Source organism: Rhopilema esculentum, chromosome 13 (assembly GCF_057945365.1).
Source record: "Rhopilema esculentum isolate cy_ngs chromosome 13, ASM5794536v1, whole genome shotgun sequence".
NCBI classification, from domain to species: Eukaryota; Metazoa; Cnidaria; class Scyphozoa; order Rhizostomeae; family Rhizostomatidae; genus Rhopilema; species Rhopilema esculentum.
In genome coordinates, this window is record NC_142827.1 from 8,919,321 (window position 1) to 8,939,934 (window position 20,614).

General features: G+C 35.2%; 3 protein-coding genes across 3 annotated transcripts; 1 reads left to right on the top strand and 2 right to left on the bottom strand.

Annotated features, from left to right (window-relative positions):
- The first annotated feature begins 314 nt into the window (after positions 1-314).
- On the top strand, positions 315-6,385 carry LOC135691773 (protoheme IX farnesyltransferase, mitochondrial). The gene is made up of 8 exons (XM_065209736.2): positions 315-472; positions 1,696-1,808; positions 2,514-2,685; positions 3,106-3,230; positions 3,408-3,478; positions 3,870-3,961; positions 4,528-4,758; positions 5,963-6,385. The coding sequence occupies exons 1-8, from the start codon at positions 436-438 to the stop codon at positions 6,280-6,282; spliced, it is 1,161 nt and encodes a 386-aa protein (XP_065065808.2). The 5' UTR covers positions 315-435; the 3' UTR covers positions 6,283-6,385.
- On the bottom strand, positions 772-12,882 carry LOC135691771 (uncharacterized). The gene is made up of 5 exons (XM_065209735.2): positions 12,415-12,882; positions 9,945-11,147; positions 8,907-8,997; positions 8,605-8,670; positions 772-7,412 (listed from the first exon to the last, which is right to left on the bottom strand). The coding sequence occupies exons 1-5, from the start codon at positions 12,482-12,484 to the stop codon at positions 7,391-7,393; spliced, it is 1,452 nt and encodes a 483-aa protein (XP_065065807.2). The 5' UTR covers positions 12,485-12,882; the 3' UTR covers positions 772-7,390.
- Positions 12,883-15,494: 2,612 nt separating this feature from the next.
- On the bottom strand, positions 15,495-20,309 carry LOC135692052 (uncharacterized). The gene is made up of 4 exons (XM_089112013.1): positions 20,153-20,309; positions 18,810-18,920; positions 16,915-16,982; positions 15,495-15,803 (listed from the first exon to the last, which is right to left on the bottom strand). Exons 1-4 carry the CDS (start codon positions 20,220-20,222, stop codon positions 15,588-15,590), a joined length of 465 nt encoding a protein of 154 aa, XP_088968139.1. The 5' UTR covers positions 20,223-20,309; the 3' UTR covers positions 15,495-15,587.
- Positions 20,310-20,614: the final 305 nt, after the last annotated feature.

Sequence of the window (20,614 nt, forward strand, 5' to 3'; positions counted from 1 at the left end):
AAAAACCTAGATCAGGGCTATTTTTGTATGCTTTTGAGTACATTCTGGACATAACTGGGGGCTATAGCTCCCTCAGCCCCCCTACCGCTTCTGATGTCCTTGGTCAAAAGCCCTTCAACTCCCTCCGCCGGGTTATTTGTTTTAGTAGCGAGAAAAAGGGCAAACCTAAGCAAAGTCAAGATCAATGCTATATTTTGCAAGGACAATGGGGCAACGGTTTCTGTGCGCTCCCGTGCAGCCACCGGCGTCCGTGTTTCAAAGAAATTTTTGCCCGGAAATAAGTTGAGTTGTTTCTGAAGAAACAATTTTTCAACTTGAAAACGAGGCGGAACAATCATAGGACATTTTGGCCTAAGGTATGGGACATGTGGACTGCAGGCAACATAAGTTTTCGCTTTAGATAACCATGTCATTAGAACCATAATACGGTAAAACATGTTCGTGGTTTTAAGGAATTGTAGCTGCCCAAGAGGTAAATCCTTGATTTGACATTTTCGTTTATATATTCGTTTGAAATTCGTAACAGACCGGATGTTTGTTGTGTTGTTATTTGAGTTTTTGTTATGTAAGTTGACTCGAAGATTGTGTTCAAGTATACACAGATGCAACCATGTAAACTTAACGATGTAAGCTCTATTGCATTGGCTTGTTAATTTTTTTTCTCTAATAATCTGAATAGTTCAGAGTTTGCTCAGGGATATTTAGGGTTCCCTTGATTTTATTACAAGATAAAACTGTGCTTTTGAGATAAAATTTGCGATTCTTTATTTATATTGTTTGACACAGCATCTCATTTTTTTCTATATAACATGCTGTGTCCAAACTATAGCATGGCTAAAAATAAGTTTCTGCCATATATACAATCTTAAACACCCCCTTTTTTTATAAGAATGTATTCTGTAAAATGTAGAGGCCAAAAATCACTGAAATTTAAAATAATGCAAGGCTCATCCGAGCCTCATCCAAGAATTGAATTTTCTGTTTATTTGAGTTTTAATGGATATTGATAGAGCCCCATATCCTAAAGGAGACCAAATATCACAAACTGATAACAAGTGGACTTTTTGATATTTTAGACAAATAGATATAGAAGTGATATTTTGTATTTGTAATTTGTATTTGTTTCTACCTAGCATCCAAAGGTTGTTTTTAGGACACTTAGAAGCTTATACTTATCGTGCAGTGTCCTGGTCCTGCCTCTCGATGTGACCACAACTTGTGATTCTTTCCTCAGGAATTACAGAGAGCTGACAAACTCTCCTCACTCTGGGTGAAATTTTTTGTCATGCCAGGGACTCAAACCATGGCCCCTGGGGTCTGTAGTCAGCGCCTCTAACAACTGAGCCATCCTCACAACTAATAGGCTTGCCCCCCAATAGGATAACCCCTTTGGCAGGGGGTACTTGCTCAAATATTGAGGGGTAAGCCTATTACTGTGATAAGAGGATGTCACATTTTCCAATTGTTTTAGAACGAAAGACCTCCAAAGTATCAGGAGGGGAACTGCCCCCCTCACCCCCCATAGTCACCCCCCCCTCCCTAGGTAACTGCCAGTGCCCCTTGGTATACAGGCCTAGCAATTTGTGACAAACATAATTAAAGGAGGAGGGGATTCAGCTGTTAATGGCCCAATCCTATGAACTGGGATAGCAAATTTTTGTTGATGACTTACCAAGTTATATTTTTCTATTGAAGGTGTTACATTTCTGCAAGCCCCAAAGAACTGTCTAAGACTAATGAGATCATACTACAGATTTCAAGGATTGTCCCACTGTCTGCCTTTTAAAGCAAGATACAAGCACTCACAGGTACAATATAACATTTGATGTGATATAGAAATAACTGTATGCACTTATTGTTATCATTGATGAAAAGTTTGTCTGTGTGGCTGGCAATAACTTTTTACTAAAGTCAAGTGCAATATTATCATTACCAAGATAAAATAACAGAACTAAGATACTAGTCTAACTAAAACTGTTCCACAGAGAATTGGGATGCAAGAAAGGAGATAAATAGAGGGGTTTTAGTTAGACTGTCTTAGTTCTATTATTTTATCAATGTCATTACTGATAGAATAAAGGCTTAAACAAGGGGTAAATTTAGCTAAACTGTTCTTTGTGTTCATTTATAGTCAAGGCTGTGACTCTAATCAAAAGAAAATAACTGGAGATGGCAGGTGCTTGGAATGTGTATTATTGATATGCATCACTTTATCGTGAAATTTGCTTTTTCCAGAATCAAAACTGAAATGTTTAAAATGTGGAAAAGTTTTATTGACAGAGGAGCAATAAAAATAACTCATATATTTACCAAGAAATTACTTCTATATTCACTGAGAATCAGTAAGACCAGTGCGAATAGCTGTTTTTCTACAGAATTCAATCAAGTTTTTAGTTAATTGTATTACTTTTTCTAAAGAGGAAATTAATCAATGGTAATAAAGATAGTGGAAAAAAGATTTTTTGCAAGAACTGGTTTTCAATAATCATCAATCTCAAGGGTTATGATTTTAGGTCTTAAAACAAGCTGCCAGCTCAGTGGATGCAATCCAGTCCTTCCCAAAAGAGGAAAAGGTGCTGGTTGATGATGTCAAATCAAAAGAAGAGAATAAATGGGTTACAGCAACACCTGACTTGAAAACAAGAATGAAACTTTATTTGAGATTATCAAAAGCAAAGTTATCAAGTGAGTATTTCTGGGTCATTTTCCTACAGTTTTTTCATTTTCTCATATCAATCAAGCCCCTTTGCCCTACAAACGTTAGTTTCAGAGTGATGCAGTTTAGATGTTAAGTGTCCCATTAACTTAAAAGCAAGTAAGCAAATTTTATTTGTTAATGCAGGTAAGGGTTGTGGTAGCTAATGTTAGCTAAGTGAACCTGCGACTTGTGCCTCCTGAATGATATTCTAGAACTAATACCCTGGTGTGTTGGCTAGAGGCTTGTAGAAAGATATCATAACAGGACTTCAACCCACGACCTTCAGATCATGAGACCGACACCTTGACCACTTTTCCACACTAGCCTCTTTAAGTTAGCAGATATTTTTTGACAGGTTTGATTTTGGTGCTGAAGTTTTTGCTGATGCATATTTTTATCAATTACAGGTTTTGTCGTAATATCTGCAATGGCAGGTTATGCATTGGCTCCTGGTTCATTTGATATTGTGGGTTTTAGTTGCCTTGCAGCAGGTACTTCCTTGTGTTCAGGTGCTGCTAACTCCTTTAACCAGGTAGGAATGCCTTTTCCCTTCACATTTGCAATTAAAAATTTTTGAACAGTTTTTTCAATTTTATCTGCAGACAAAGTGAACAGTTTTTTCAATTTTATCTGCAGACAAAGTAACTGAAACAGAATGCTCACTCTTTTTCAAATACTAAATTAATGGTTAGGTGTTTTTTAATTTCAGTTCATTGAGGTGCCATTTGATTCCCAGATGTCCCGCACAAGAAACCGTGTGTTGGTACAAGGTCTCTTGCAGTAAGTCATGTTACATTTTTAATAGATGCAAGAATGACTCAGTTGTTATGGTGACAGACTACAGATCCAAGAGTTTGATATTCCAGCCACTGACCTGACAAAGCTTTCACTTAAATTGAGGGGTGTCATCAGCTCTCTACTATTCATTTATAGGTGTATGAATCACAAGGTGTGGTCAGATCTAGAAGAAGTACCAGGACACTCGTCATTGAGCAAAGCTTCTCTCTGTGTCCTAAAACCTACCTTTGGAAACCTAGGTAGTAACAAATACACACAAATACATATTTGTACTGCTGTGAATAGTCACTAAATTACAATAAGATATGATTTTCCATAATCGTTTCTTTCATTACCCTTGTATTAAGCTTTGCTGACTTCTTTATTTTCACAGACCTAAAGAAGCATTTTTATTTGGAACTATAGCGAGTTTGGTTGGGATATCAGTTCTGTCTTTGGGAAACAATGCATTAACAGGTGTTCTAGGTAAAATCTTGACCTATAACCTAGACTGTTATTTTTTGATAATTCTTTATTGGTTGTCCATAGTTTAATTGGCTGCTGGAAATTTTCAGCCTTTATAGTTGGTGTGTTATGAACAATGTGCCCCTGTTTCCTTGCTAATTTTTTACCATTAGCTGTGATTTCCCTTTGGCATCTTGAAAAATTTGTCATTTGCAATGATATGCTTACTTTTGTGGTTAGGTTTTTCAGGTATATATTTCATATATTTATAATTGTCTGCAAAACATACAAAATGTTTTTGAGATATGTATAAATCGAAGTTATTTGACCAATGGCAGGCAACTCTGAACCAAACTTTTATTTTGTATCCAATAACAAGACATAACTTCTCCACAATGAAACATTATCTTTTTTATTTTGCTTTTGCAAAATTTATTAAAGGTTTTCTTGTCAGGTTGAAGTATTACTTAGCCTTTTTATATATAATTTTAAAACAAAGTCATTTCCTGTGGCAGTGCATCCCATTGGTGTAAAACTTTCAAGGGTTTTCAGTGAATATACACATTCCTCAAATTCTGCCATTCTAGGTGCCCTCAACATAATATTATATGCTGGAATCTACACAGCTTCAAAAAGGCAGTCAATTGCAAACACATGGATAGGATCTGTAGTTGGGGGAATCCCACCTCTCATGGGCTGGGCAGCTGCAACTGGAGATCTTGGTCTTGGTGCTTGGGTCCTAGCTGGAATACTTTATTGTTGGCAGTTTCCTCATTTTAATGCTCTAAGTTGGAGTTATCGACCTGACTATTCAAGAGGTATACAGACCAACCATTTTACCTTCTAATTGTGACCCAACTTTTACAATAGATCAAGATAAAGAGGTAGAAAGAAAACAAAAGTTTAGGAAGCTAATTACTTACCTTTTTTAAATATTTCTTGAAGCTAGGGAGATGTATACTTAATTTGCAAGTTTGGCAAGGAAATGATGTTGAACAATTGCTTTTTGCTCTAAAGCTTATTATGAGACTGCCCTAGAAATAAGGAAGAAAAAATGAAGTATTCTGATCAGTTTGAGAATATATTGTATTTTTCATAAATGCGAAATGTCTTCTCATTTCTACCTCAAATTCTCTTATTTGAAACATAGCTAAACAGGAATTCCTACTTTAAAGTGAATTTCTACAATGCACTTCATTATGCTATAACAACAGCAGTTGTATGTGCTGCCACTGTACAGTAGAGTTCCCTGGGGGGTACATCTGTCTACAGCTACGCCATATATACCGTATTTACGCTAATATTCCTATTAGCGTTTCAACCTAACAAAAAAGGCAGGATTATTAGAGGCGGGTATATTGGAGAGGCGGGATTATTTTTTTCAATGCTTCATAGACAGTAGTACGAAGTCAAAAAATCAAACGTCTTTTTATGCTGCGAGACTTGGATGCTTGATAAACTCGCAAAATAAGACAGCTCTCTGCCCTCTCCTGCCTACGACATTATCATGTGATTTAACCCATTCACTCCAAGCATAAGTTTCTATCTTTAATTTTGAAGCCCATACGAAGTGTGTAAAGAATAGCAAATGCCAATCAAAAGTTTCAATCCCGCATGCGGGATTACTGGGGAGACGGGATTATTCTTACATTCTATGAAATACAAGCAAGATTACTAGAGAGGCAGGAACAAAAGAGAAGCGGAAATATTAGAGTAAATACGGTACCCATGAAACTTGTATTTGAGTCCTAGTCAAAGGTATTGGAATCAAACATGTTTTTGTTTAAATAGCTTACATCTTTTAATTATGTAAAGATGTGATACTTACTACTCCTGTTGTGCTAATTTTCTTCCATTTTGGGGCAAATCTCAAGGCCTATGCTTCTTTAAAGTAGAGTTTGGGCTCCCTTTCCCTCCCTTGCATTTACAACTGAACGGTAGCACAATAGTAATACCTTCATTTGTTCTTTGTTCATCCTGTCTCATTAATTTATACAAATTTGTTGTTACCTTATTTTCTAGCTGGTTACAGAATGATGGCAGTTACCGATCCAGCTCTCTGTAGACGTGTTACCGTGCGCCATAGTGTAGCACAAATACCATTGTCACTGATGCTTCCAATTTTAGATGTGACAAATTGGTGGTTTATGTTGACTGTGACTCCTGTAAATCTGTACTTGACCTACTTGTCATGGAGGTTCTATAAAGACTCAAATAATAATTCTTCAAGAAAACTTTTTAGGTTTAGTTTGGCCCATCTACCACTTGTTATGGCTTTGGCTCTTGTACATATGAAGAGAAAGGATAAAACAGACAATGCAATTGATGATGTAATAAAATAAAGCTGTGATGATTTTCCTTCTATCTTTATTTTATCTTTCCCTATTGTTCATATATTTTGAAAGAGTGAAAACGATATATTTTGCAAAAACCTCTTTTGTTACTTCTGCCTATCTTTGTAATCACTTCTACCTATCTAAGTAACCATATAAAAAATTAGAAAAAAATATTTTCACATTACAGTGACAGAGAGGGGCTGGTTAACATTGAAACAATGTTTTTGATGACTATCTGCATAAGTTATGTATGAACCTGCGTACTAGGGACAAAGAATAACAAAGAAATAAATTAAGCAACTAATATTGTCCATCACTCATATCTCAAGCATTAAATTATTTTCTATTCACTCCATGATAAATTAAATACTTAAAGAAGTTACCCTAATAAGTTAAACATACAAAACTTTTTAACTAAATTTAAAAGTAAAAAATGAATGTTATTTAAATAATGCATTTGTTACTTGATAATTACATCTCTTGGTGACAATAAGACAGGTTAGGTGAGCAGAAACACAACTCATCCTAGCTTGTTACAGAAAGTGTTACTTACAATTAAATATATTTCCAGCTACAAGTAGAGAAAATTGTACTTGGTGTCCCCCTAATTTATAAATTTCACAATATTAATTTTTTTTAACTGTTTTGCATGTAATTAAAAAGTTTGATAATATTCAATAATTTCACTCAAATGAAGATACTAAAAAGAAATTTCCATGCACTGTAGATAATGTTAAAAGGAAATTTTGGTGTTCTTTAAGATTTCAAACTTAAAGAACAAACAAAGAAACATGATTTAAGGATGAATGGTGTAGGTTAAAAGCTTACAACTCAGGTTTTGCCATGCAAATTTCTGTAACAGCAGAGTTGAATTTCACTTATTTTCACAAAACTAGGAATAATTTGAATCAATTCAATAGTTCTCTTGATCTGTGTGTTAATTTAGTTCTTTGATTTAATTTTACTTTTTAATTTATATTGTGCTTAAAGTCCAGCTTTTTACGTGTGTTTTGATGCATCTTAAAACTACTTACAATTTTTAACGTCACTGACGACTTATCTTTGATAAATTAAAAATTAAATAACCACAGAAGTCTTTTTCTTCAAAACCAGGTCAAGTTAAAACTTCTGCATTCCTGGTATGGAAAGAAATTTAAGACAATAATTTATTTGCAAAATATCACTTGAAGTGATATCATTCAAAGTTAACATACAGTAAGAAAAAAATAATCAGCAAGGTTCGGGGCAATTGCTAAAACTCTATATTTTGAGCAATAAAACACAACTCATAAAATATTAAGAAAAAGCCCAAAAATGCTTCAAAGATGAACAGAACTTCTAAGCTGTGTGAGACTTATGGCATGAAACCCAAATGTTGTAGTGCGTTTATAAACCTGAAAACAGTGATTGCACAATCCTGTGTCTTTGATAATCACTAGAAATATTCATCACTCTATGCAGCTGAATGTGAATCTTTCAAAGGAAGCTGGAATTATAGAAACCAGTGACATAAGTCATGGCAGGTGAATGTGGTGTTCACAGCAGCCCTGTTAGCTTCTGGAAACTTAATTTTTCTTGTCAAGTAAATAATTCAACAAATATAATGCTGCATACTGTTGAATTATTCAACACTTGGAATGAGATTTTTATTGAATAAATACCAACACAGTAAACCCTTCAGCCCATAGAAATAAACCATGGTTCCACAGGGGACATTCCTCCACCTTACAAAACAATATGTTAAGTGCCTTTTTGCAGCTCCGAGAGGTGCCTCTTCTTCTACCTATATAACCCCTAATTTTGAAAATTCTTTCTACCTCATGCTTAAACTGAAAACTGAAACTTGTCAGAAACTGAAAAACTTTCCTGTTTGAACGTAAATATTGAATGTAATACTAATACTGCATGTAACTCTTGAATGAACATAACTATTGGTAGTCACCATTTACCCATTGATCCTTAAGTTTTTTTCTTGAAAAGAGGGGGTGCTCTCTCCTCGATTAGCTTAGCTACTGAGAGAGTTCCTCCTTAAGATTTTTTCCTCCTCGTACAAATCCTTTAGTATCATATTTTTTCTTCTTCTGTTTTAGTGTGTTATTAATTTTCAATTTGTAGCTTCTTATGATGTTAGTTGTTTAATAAAAGTTTTGTATGTAGTAGAATTTAAAATAAAAATGAACTAAACTGAACTTAACTGAAACTTCATGTTATGTTTTGGGATTTTAAGCCTAAAATATTGAAAATCAATAACATATATGTTGTGGTGATGTAGAAAATTCTTGTCTGCAAAATTCAGCCTACCAGGTTGTTAGTTGTTCAAATACTAACCTTGATGTAATTGGCTGCAGCTCCAGATTTGAGACCCACAACGCGTAATCACCATGGTCTTTGTTCCTATGAAAACAGAAGCAAAATAATCTTAGCAAAAAAATTATTTTTCTATTTCAAAAAATTATCCATATTTTATAAAATAATGTAATTTCTGTCAGTTTCAGTAGCATTGCTTATCTAGATCAAGCTTTTTTGACTTGAATTATTTTAGAATAAAAAGATTGAATCACATATAATGTTGAATGTTTAAAGGCCTTGTTGGGTAATTGTTAGTGGTTTTAACAAAAAAGGATCCTTACCATCTTACAAACTTGAATGTAACAGCTACAATAGTAATGATGGCTGTAAGTGCCCCTGCTGATGACAGGATTGCAATCCAAGCAGGAAAGCCTAGAATGATAGTATAAATTTCTTGAAAATAGCTGTATACAGTGGCAGATTTAAGGGGGGGGCAACTAGGGGCAGTTGCCCCTCCCTCAACGAGTTGAAGCAAGTCTGGTGCCCTTTTGTTGGAAATTGTGCGCCCCTTTTGAAGAATGAGAATCAGATGAAAAAGGTTCTTGGACCCATAGGTTACATTGCTTCAAGGATTACCTCAAAGTTATGTTGTTTATTCTGAAAAGGTATCTGAAATTTTTGTATACAGCGTACTCTCGTAACCAATTTTTGAAAAATTTCAGCCCCCCCCCCCCACTATCAACTTCCCCTCCTTCAAATTTGCTCTGGATCTGCGCCTGGCTGTATACCAGTCTGTAAAAAAACTGAGTTGTATAGGCAGAGCTGTACAAGCTTTGGGGTACGAAACAACACTGTTCTAAGTTTCAACCAAGTCTCTGATGTGAACAGTCAATGATCATATGAAACACGAAACTGAAAATAATAATAATAATAAAAATAAATCGAATATTTTAACAGGATAACCTATCAGTACAATATGTACTGTTATCATTAGGGTCCTGACCTTGCAACATAGAACTGTCCTGACCTATTCGCCAAAATATAAAGATGTATTGAAGCAAAATCATTATAATTTTCAATTAAATGAAAAGTAATCCGGAAATATGAGATCCTGTAGGTTTATATTTTAATCAGCTCAGCTACAAGCCATGTTGGTGATTGATGAATGGCAACCAATTGGAAAGTAAGAACAAGGCTTGCAGTTTGGAAAAGATAAAACTCCAAAAATCTATAAGATTTGCACTCATTCTTCTTTAACAAAAATTGGACAAGAAAACTAATTTTTTGTAGCCTAAAAACTCCATGTTGTCTTTTGCTAGCAATGTAACTTAGTAAGTAATTTTAACTAGATTTGGAGTAAACAGGGTTGATTTGCTCACCTTCAGATTTTTTATGTGGTATCCTGACTTCTGTTTTTAAAGTGGGAGTTTGACTTGCCAGTAAAGAGGATGAGGTATGTGCTGCAGCACTACTTGAAGAAATGGCCAAAACTCTCACTGGTGTCCTTTCTGGTTTGAATCTTGAAACTGTTCGGATATTTCTATTTGTCTTTCTTTCAGAAACAGAGGCTTCAACTACTACAGAAACTTTTGTTCTTGTTGAGAACACCCCATATTTAAGTAAAGTTTTAAGAAACTGATTAGGATTCTTTGAAGTGTGTCTAACTGATGACCCATATGTGGATGATAGAATGATGTGTGGTATTGACGAAGTAACAACAAAGGTATTAATGGGTGGTATTGGTGAAGTAGCAGCTGACATTGAAGTTTGTGTAAAAGACATCAAAGATGCTGTATGATAAGACTTTTTGAGGCCATTCAGTTCCTGCAGCATTGAAGTGCTTCTTTGTAACAATAACAGTGAGGCATTTCTTTCCAAGGTAGAAGATGAACTGAGTGATTTCCTAAAAGAGTTTGAATATATGGGTGACTCTTTAACTTTATAAATAGAGCTCTGATTTGTGGAGTGTGTTGAAAAGATAGATTTTTCTAGAAATCCTAAATGAAAGTTTGCACCTTGTGTGCTGCTGAAATTGAGATAAATGTTTTCTGATACTGTGTGTGAAGGTAGGGATGTCTTGTTTTCTTTTATACTTTTTGTGGATGATATGTATGTTGGTGAAGATATTAATGTTGCGTTTATTGCAAGTCTTTGCCAGTTTATTGTATTAGCTGTTGATGTATTGTGCAGTGATTTTGATGTTGATCTCCGAGTAAACTGCAGAGTGGATGAATTCAATATTTGCAAATTGAAATTTGTGGCAGTAGGAAATGGTGTTTGGATAATGTTTTCTTGAGAAACATTTGTACTTAGCAACTTTGCTTCAGCTCTCATCAAATTGATAGATGATACATGTGGGGTGTGTATTGTTGTGTAAACGTTACTGCTTGCACTGGTCGTAGTTGAAAATACATCTGTTGTAGTTGGGAAAGATGTATTGATTGTCATTATGTCATTTATTGTGGCAGATGTAATGTATCTTGTTTTGAATTCAAGTCTTGATGTCACTTTCTGTTGGAAGCTTTGTCTTGAGCTGTCCAAAAATACCAATGAAGAAGTCAAGATTTGCAGATTTGATTGACCTAGGAATCAAAAAAGAGATCTAAAAAAAGTAAGGGTACAATTTGCAGTAAAAGGTATTATTTTATTCATGCCTGAGAGAAGATCATACAGTCCTACAGGCTTGATATGAACAGCTCTTTCTTGATTTGTTCATCCAATAGAGGGTACACAATTTGCTTTTCGAGGAAAACAGGAAAGCAGGAATCATCATTTTTTGGAGACAAGAAATGGGAATTTGCAAATTTTTGTGAGCCAGATTTGGGAATCAATAACATCGAGATTCAGGAATTGATGGATGGGGACTGGGTTATAAATATAGCAGGAATTCAGGAATCAGAGGACCTATTTGTTACCCTTTTATTAAGGAGCTCCTTCATAGGCAAATATACTTATATACACAATGTCATGTAAGGTTTTCTAATTAATTTTAATTTATTTAGTTTATTTGCAAACAAGTATCTTGCTGTTTTGTAGCATGATTTATTGCCTAATTAATCAACAAATCATTAATGAAATCAATAGTTATTCATTCTAAATTAGGAATCCTTAATTCGTTTTGAAATGCATTTGGGTGTACAAACATTTCAATACAAATGAAGAATTTCTAATTTGAAACAAATTTATTTTCAATGAAAATTTAAACTGAATCTAATTCTTCAAAAAAATGGATGCATTCATGACCTTGATTTCCAGACTGGTGAGAGGGGGGGTGAAGAAAAGAAACATTAACTGACAAAGATATAGATTGTGATACTTAACCAAACAGCTCATGAAAACTGCAGACTTCCACGTCCCCCTGACTACCTTATTAAATATGTTCAACGCCCTAAGTGCAGAAATTGAGGTAGAAATTTATGTCCTGCAAAATCTGCCCTTCACAAAAATTCAGCTGTTACCAGAACTAAACTTGCATGAACTTTATATGTTTGTTTCTTTGAAAAGTCTTTTTACGTAAATCTTTAGCGGCATTTCTGTGAGAATTTTTTGAGTCCCTAAAGTCCCTTCATTTAAAAAATTCCTAGCATAAATCAAGATTTGGGGGACAGAGTTTACGGGGAGAATATTCGACCCCCTCAGGTAGAAATGCGCCTTTCTCATAAAAAAGCAAACTCGTTTAACACAGTCCTTTTCATTGAGTGTTAAAATAGTAACTTCAATTCTCAATAAACAACTTCAGACAACAACTTTAGCTGAAATGGAAAGCAAGAGGAAGCTAACAGCAAAGCAATTGGCAAGCTTTCGATAAAGATGTCTTATCTTCACATAAACTAATATTAAAAAGCTTACCTGCCATTGACACTTGCCACTGGTAATAGACTAAGAAAAGAAGAAATAAATCTTTTGTCTTCAGGTTCATAATGAAGCTATTGCTCGGTGCCTGGTGTCGGAGAGAACACAATCGCCATTTCCCATCAAAAATTAATGTTTACAACAGAAGGGTTTTAAAATCGATTCAAATTGAGCTGAATTATTACCATTACAATGCGAACAAGGATCTGGCCTCTTTCCGGGGCACGACGCCAAGACCACAGAGACCACAGAATCACTGTGCCAAGACCTAAGACATTGCTCCACAACGCCCCCACGCAACCGCAAACACGCAGACGCGGCATAAAATTAAGTGTTACCCACATCCCTTCGTAAAATATTCATAAATTTATTTCTTGAACGTAAGGCAAACCATAGCAAGAAAGGGCAAGAGGGACATAAAGAGCAAATGGTAGTAAATAAAGGTTCTCCACCAGTACCCTAATAATTCTACCCTAATAAACCAATTGAAACCAACTTTTTGCAAACTGAATAGGTAAAATTTCAAAACTTCAAATTTTGGATCCTCAAAGTATTATCATTTTGGATCCTGCAGATCTAACATCAGCAATTTTGCCCAATACATTGTTTAATTGCTCTTGCATCTGCACTTAGAAAAATTACTGTTGTGTTTCATTTTCGTCACCTTAACATTTTTCACATGCATCTCTTTTTAACAATCTCTTTATAAATCTTTTGACAATCACAAAACTTGATCCTTGTCAGGGGCCGACGCAGACAAAATCATGGCCGTGACACCAGAAAAAGTGGGGGTCCGGGGACGTAGCCCCTGGAAAACTTTTTAGGTGACCACGCCCTCTAGTCTTTCGGAAACGCCCAGTCTGAGCATACAGAGACGGGTAAAGCTTTTATACCGAAAATATAGTTACTTTTGCATGTTTTCAACTTGCAAAAAAATAACGTCGCAAACTGATGTAGGCGGGTCACTGGAAGGACTTAAATAACATACATTAAAAAATTTACAAATAATGGCTAGTTTGTACTACTGACACTAAATACATAGCTACAAAGCCTTTTTAACTAAGGATTTGGCGTATATTTTTCACTGCATTCTCAATTCAAGATCCCAATTGAAAAACACGTGCAAATGCAAAAACCAGTGAGTGTAATATACATTATGATATGAAATGTGTCGTAAATGAAACTCACCCAGTTTGCTGTCTGCGACATTGATCAAGATGCAGATCATGGGCACACCAAAAGGTTTCTCGGTGTCAATGGTGTCTTCTTCAAAACAACTATCACTGTAACATTTAATTAACTGTCTATTTGCAAAGAATCTTTAAAACATCATCGTATCAGAACTAACATCTGTTCGTTTTTAGCCAGCATTCAATACCCCGTACTGTACTGAGTATTGTATAGAAGCCTTTCAGTTTAGCAAGATATCAAAAGTACTCAAGGTCTGCAAACATGGATCTTTGCCTAAAATCCAGATTTGTGGAAACAGAAGAAGTTTGACTTCCCAATTTGATTCGTCGAATATGTAAAAGAAGTTAAACGCAGCATTCTTCCTCGTGGTACTTTCGATCTACAACTGGATACAAATTACCCAATTCTACTCAGATCTTCTCATGAATTAATAGCCTCAGTATCTACAAATTATTCACGACCAGAAATTATGCTAATTGAAAACAAAGGTTTTTCACAACTACAATGCCTGCCAAAAGTACTTGGAACACCCAGCAATTTACGCTGCATTTGATATCTTTCATTCCTTTCATGGAAAAAATTACTACTTCCGCCCCCTTCCCCCTAAAAAAGTGTTGATGATTTAGAGAAATATCATAAAATAAGCGCAAAAGAAAGTGCTTCCTAAAATCCTAACCCGTTTGATAGTAAACTAACATTGTTCTGTAGGGGAGAGGAGGATGATTGATTTTGACCTTGGAAATTGATGTCAGTGTTCCAAGACTTTTGGCAGGCATTGTAGGCCTTTCTGTATCATCCAACCTTAGATGCGAGGATGGCTCAGTTCTTGGATGCACTGACTATAGACCCAAGGAACCGTGGTTCAAGTCCCTCACTTGACCAAACTTTTCACCCAGAGTGGGGAGAGTTCCCAGCTCTCTGTAATTCCAGGAATAGGAATCACGAGGCGTGGTCACATCGAGAGGAAGGTGCAAGACACTGCTCGATAAACATAAGCTTCTCAGTGCCCTAAAAACTACCTTCGGTTGCTAGGTAGCAACAAATACAAGAAAAATACCTTAATTAGAAGTGACACATTTCTTCTATTGCTAAACATTACTCTCAAAAACTTAGATCCCTCTCTAGAGCATGTGGATTCTCCTCACTATCACAACTTTCAACAAAGTCACAAATCCGTCTTTCCTTGGCAATACCGCTTGTATAGTTCAGCTTTACCGTGGCAACAGGAACATTTTTAATACAGGAACATTCAGCAATTATTTAATACGAAATACCGGGATACAGTCAAGGCTTGGCGACAATCTTGATAACAATATAAGAAGATGTAAATGGGAAGAAACAAGAAATCAGTTCAGGATGCAAAAAAATTGTTCAGCTTTACCGTGGCAACAGAAAAATTTCTAGTACAGAAACATAGAGCAACTGCTTGATAGGCTTAGACTTACAAGGGAAAAAAGAGAATCATTTGGTCTTTGCAATCTATAAATTTCTAAATCAAGCACCTCATAAGCCTGTGTTTCATCTTGATCTCAAATTAAAATATTTTGAAGTGTAAGTGGCCGTTTGTGTTTAATGGCGTATAGTGTTGCCAAACCATTTAGCCATTTTTGCTAATTTCAGCGTCATTGTACTGCAGAGATAGGTTTTCAAGAAACGGACAGAAGAAGCTGCTCGTTCACAAGTGCATGTTGTAACAAGAAGAATCGCTAAAACTCGCAGAGCAGTGAGAATGTTACGAAATTATAACTGCTGATGCTGGCATATATTATTGGTTGAATGTGGCTATTCCTTTTCTGGATCATCTTCTTGCTGAACTTTCTAATTGCTTTACAGACAGCAACTGCTCTGCATTGATTTAAAAAAAATATGAAACTGAAAACTGCATGGACAAGGAACAAGCTAGTTTGCTTTTCACTGTTATAACACAAGAATTTTAAAACTTAATAATGTACAAACTAACGAATTCACTTAATCATTAATCAAACATCATTTTTGACATTTGTTGACATCTCATGTTCATTGACACAAATGAGTTTTCTACTTTTTGGTCTCTCTATAACGTTTATGAATTTCCTCTCAGCGTAATCTAGGGGTCGGCGAGGAAGCTTAATTGGGTTTAGCTCCAAGAGTTCCCGCGTGTATTTCACATAACCTTCGCATAATGAAAAGAGAGTGTGATCTCGACTATAACCAACCTAAAATGTAAAGACAGATATGAAAGTTGCCATGTAGAAAAATTGAGAAGCTTTACCAAGATTGGACACTAGATTTAAAATAAAATTAGTCACGATGTTCTATTTCTTCAATATTGTACCACGCATTATTTACATATTATTTGATTGAAAGAATACCTCTGTATAATAGTGTCACAAAATTATACAATTTAATAGAATTTTGAAGCTCCTGGAATCCCTCTCTAAAGTCTTCTTATATACTTGCGTGGTATTTCTATTCATAAAATGTCAAATCAAGTTGGTATTGGAACATAGATAAATCATATGAAACAAGACAGCCAAATAACAATGAAAATGTCAACCAAATCACAAGGCAAATTGCTTCACGTTTCATGCCTCTCCAAACATCTCAGTTAGCTTCAAGGCAGTCTGTTTCCTATTCTGCTTTATTTCACTTTCTATTGAGTAAAATTAATACTAAAAGACTTGCATACTAAAAGCTATTATTGCCCATAAAGGTCCAAACAAGCTGATAGTAAAGAGGTGTACCCTTGAAAAAAGTTCCATTTTGGAACTGCTCCAAAATCTTTCCTGTAAACGCAGCCTTTCTTTCAAAATAGCACAATGAAGTTCCTTTCTTTCAAGCAACCATACATAACTACATGCACAGAGTACCTTTGGGGGGGGAGAGGGGGGGAGGGGGGTATTCACACTAATATGAGGTTTTGTATATAGGGAGCATAGGTCCCTGTTAGGGATCAAATTGACCTGATGGATGTTACAGATGCCATTTCATCTTTTCTATAGTATTTGGTATTTGAGTCCGAATGAAAGGGTGTATGTTTGCCTTATCACTAATAATGCCATTAATCTAATGTCTCCTTCTTTGATAAATGTTGGTATAAATATGCAATTACATTCTTACCACAGGTTTTTGGTATCCAGTATCCTGAAGTTAATTGAAATCATTCAAAGAAAAAAGTCAAATCAAGATAAAATATTTTTGTAAAAACTTGAGCTGGGACTTCCACTTAATGACAATTCTTAATAAAAATATAAAACTAGACATTCCCACACAGTAACCGAACAAATAGTGTCCTAAGATTTCAATAAAACTGATTCATAAACTTACATTTTTTCCAGGATGAAATTTATATCCTAACTGTCTCACTAGAATTTGCCCTGCCTTTACATGACAACCTGAAATAAGAACAGAAATTCTGAGAAATGCTAATAGCCTATGCATTGCTTTCATTCTTTATATAGACATTAAGACATCTTTTTGTGTGCAAGCATCACAATCATGATTGAATACAGTACCATAACAAAATGTTCCCTGTATTTCTTTCAGGAAAAGTCATCATTTCATTTAGGAGTTTTGAAATCTCTTTACAAGAAAACATGAGAGCATGACTTGAGTTGTAAGAAGGGTCTTTTTTCACCTTTGAACTCTTCAATTAAGTGATTGATAGAAATAAAAAAAATATTGGCCATCTTCAGCTGGTATTAGGGTTATCTTGAGTTGTATTCCCCTTCTACCTTGCAAATTTCAAGCATTTAGGGAAAGGAGCTATGGTTACCAGGCTCTGCTTTTAAAAAACATTTCATTTAAAAACAAATTTTTATAGGCATGATCTTAAACAAAAACGGGTGTAAAATAGAGTATACATTTCATCAAAATAGTAGAGGTGTAAACTATTGTACAAATCTTACAAACCATAAAATTGTGGTCATTTGACAAGATGTTTTAAGTTTGATCATCATTATTTGAAAAAATATTTTGCTCCATGGCAATATAGCTTGGCAATATATGTTTTCAGACGCTCATTGTATCACTACCCATGATTTTTTTAAGGTGCAGCTTTGGCCTGGATTACCCTGACTTATAAGTTACAGAAAAAATATGATGCTTTCCTAGTGTCATTTTTTAGTTGTGGTATGCATGATCAATGGATTCCATTATTTCCCAAATAATAACAACTGATGTTACTTCAGAAATTTGTTAATAAAAAATAGGTTGCTGTTGGTTTTAAGCACACATTTATTTAATTTATCCACTATTCTGTATTTACTGTAAGATTGATTAAAAACTTAAAAAAATGTCTTCATGATTGATCGAAGTCAGTATCTAAGTCATTCATGCTAGCTTCAGCAGTATCTAACGTATTAATAACATATAAACACTGTCCAGACCGTCCTTGGAAAGACATGCGATTGCATGCACACCTTGGCACCCACCTCGTTTCCCCAAGAAGTGCAGCTTATCACACGCATTATCAAGGCTATGAGTTATCACCATTACAGTAAACATTTTTAGGCTCTGTTTAAACTAGAACATTTTTGTTTCATATCATTCTTAGTTTCCAATTTCGACATGAAATTTTATATTGTTCCCATGTTACTTTTTTTCATTTCATTTTGGACTTGGGGCTTTGTTTATATGCAAATGCTGTAGTGCACCAGAATGCTGTGTTTGCCTTTGTTTTATCCTCTCTGCACTGCATCATTTTCATTTAATATCAGATTAAACCATTTACATGAGCAAAGATGTATTGGATTGGTTTCATACCACATTACAGCACTTTCATTTTGAAATACGAAAATGGTATGAGCCATATCAGATTGGATAGAGATTGGATAGGGCACTGTTCCATTCGTCTTTGTATCATTTTTGTGCTTTCTAATAAAATATTTATATTCCATTTGCAAAATAGCTTTAAAAAAAGAAAATGTATACCCTTGTGCAAAATAAACATTTAAATAATCGGTAAAAATTTCATGTTTTGTATTTTCAATTAATTTTCATTAAAACTTTATTATGCTTAAATGAAAGAGATAGAACCCCATTGCACCCTTTGAATTGCCAAGGAGTGTAATTGACTCTACATGCCTGCAAATTTATTCCTGGTATGGTCTGCTGTCTGATAAATACACTTTCTTAACTGCTTCATTTTATACATCTTTTTCATTTGATTCAAAAAGATAAACATCAATTAACTTTTAAAGAGGCAACAAAGGAGTAGATACCATCCAGTTTCTTTACACCTCGTCTTTTCCCTCTTCTATTTTTGCCTTGCTTTCTGGCCTGTCCACCTGCTTTCTTGGTTGCATTGCACGTCTGCAGTAGCAAGGGGATTCCTGCATGACGAAAATTTCACACAAATGACTGAGTGAAAGAAATTGTTTAAGTAAGTGCTTTCAGTCTAAGAGGGTCTCTCTGACCAAAACTTGGCAGATCATAAATTTGTTTTCTTTTAAAAAATTGATGATATGATAATATAGTATATAATATAGTCATACAACTTTTTGGCTGTACTTTTAAATTTGGTAGATTCAAAATAGTGCTGGTTTTCCAAGTTGGTGTCCCAATTGCTGTAATTTTTAGTGTTCATTGGAACATTGCTTGATGGTTATCCATTAAACGAGAAATGTGCTGTTTCCAGCCAGTGCCATGTTACTTAACATGCAGAGGACACGGAGCCAGAGAGATGCAACTGTTGCTGCAGTGTGTAACATGTTTTCAACTGACCGACTATTATTTACAAAAGTGCGTATTGATATAGAAAGCTAGCAACTTCAAGGAAGTGATATACAAAGGAAAGGATGGACTTGATGGCTAACAATGGTGAGAAGGATTAGGTTAAAAAGAAGTGTAATTAGTGTTGAGAATGATGAATATAGAATTGCCTAGGTATGTAGAAAAAGCAATGATGGATTGTATTAAATGGCCTAAATTGAATCACTACAAATTTTTTGACAGGATCAGTTTTGATGGAAAACCTGTGCAATTTTATTTGACCCATGACATAACTTTGACCTAGAGTGATGAGGAGAGTTGCTAGGTCTTTCAATTTCCAGATGTAGGAATCACAAGGTTAGGTCTAATCGAGAGGAAGGACCAGAACACTGCTCATTAAGAAAAGTGTCAAAGTGCCCTAAAAACCCTTCGGGTGCTAGGTAGCAATTACAAAAAATAAAAATACACTTTGGTTTTTTCCTTAGAAAAATCAGTGAAAGCTGCAAGGGAAGAGACTTTAGGCTGCGAGTTTGAATCTAAAGAGTCCTTTCAAAAAGAACCTTTTGAAAAACGATGTACATTTCAGATAATTCAATAATCGTATATGTTCTTTTAATTTCAATTCATTTTTTGTACTTAACTTAATTCTCAATTTCATTGCATCGAACTCGGGATTAATTTACGAGTGAATGAAATTGGAATTTAATATTTTTCTCTTGTGCGTGCTGATTGAAAATAGAAATCTGCACTGCAATCTACTTGCCTTGCATCCACATACTATAGGGCGAGCTATATCATTACTTTTCAAGTCTATTCATTTCACCCTAACCCAGTCATACCAATTAAAACTTACCTGGAAAGTTAACCTCTTTAAAAGTCCTGTTTACTAGCGTTCTCAACTGGCTCCCGATTAACGACCACATTTTTCACCTTACATTAACAAGCCTCTTGCAATGAGACCTGAGATCATGGATCATGGATCGTCCAGCACTCTTTTTACCTGGCCTCCTGTGGAATTTTCTAAAAGGAAGGGAGCCTCTTTTACGAAATCTAACTCCCAAGATTGCTGTAACGCTAGATTGCTGCAGCATGGGGATAGTTGGCTAGGGACCCCTTAAAAATCTTGCAAATTGCAAATAGCAAATAATTGCAAATAGGCAGGGGGTGTCAGTCAGTGGTGGCGCCAGAAATCTTCCGACAGAGGGGTTGGAGCTTCCGACAGGGGGGCTAAAATGACTAAAATAAGCAGTTTTCGTACGTTATTTTGTCAAATTTGCTCCGACAATAACCTAAAATTTCCTCCGATGGGGGGGCT

What these genes read in the sequence shown, in the direction of transcription:
- LOC135692052 (XM_089112013.1), bottom strand. Translation starts at nt 20,222, where the DNA reads ATGTGGTCGTTAATCGGGAGCCAGTTGAGAACGCTAGTAAACAGGACT. An exon ending in TAAAGAGGTTAACTTTCCAG is followed by an intron (nt 18,921 to 20,152) that starts GTAAGTTTTAAT and finishes TTCGTCATGCAG; the next exon opens with GAATCCCCTTGCTACTGCAG. An exon ending in AATTTCATCCTGGAAAAAAT is followed by an intron (nt 15,804 to 16,914) that starts GTAAGTTTATGA and finishes TTTACATTTTAG; the next exon opens with GTTGGTTATAGTCGAGATCA.
- LOC135691773 (XM_065209736.2), top strand. Translation starts at nt 436, where the DNA reads ATGTTCGTGGTTTTAAGGAATTGTAGCTGCCCAAGAG. An exon ending in CAAGATACAAGCACTCACAG is followed by an intron (nt 1,809 to 2,513) that starts GTACAATATAAC and finishes TTATGATTTTAG; the next exon opens with GTCTTAAAACAAGCTGCCAG. An exon ending in CTGCTAACTCCTTTAACCAG is followed by an intron (nt 3,231 to 3,407) that starts GTAGGAATGCCT and finishes TTTTAATTTCAG; the next exon opens with TTCATTGAGGTGCCATTTGA.
- LOC135691771 (XM_065209735.2), bottom strand. Translation starts at nt 12,484, where the DNA reads ATGAACCTGAAGACAAAAGATTTATTTCTTCTTTTCTTAGTCTATTAC. An exon ending in GTGGCAAGTGTCAATGGCAG is followed by an intron (nt 11,148 to 12,414) that starts GTAAGCTTTTTA and finishes TTTGATTCCTAG; the next exon opens with GTCAATCAAATCTGCAAATC. An exon ending in ACATTCAAGTTTGTAAGATG is followed by an intron (nt 8,671 to 8,906) that starts GTAAGGATCCTT and finishes CTGTTTTCATAG; the next exon opens with GAACAAAGACCATGGTGATT.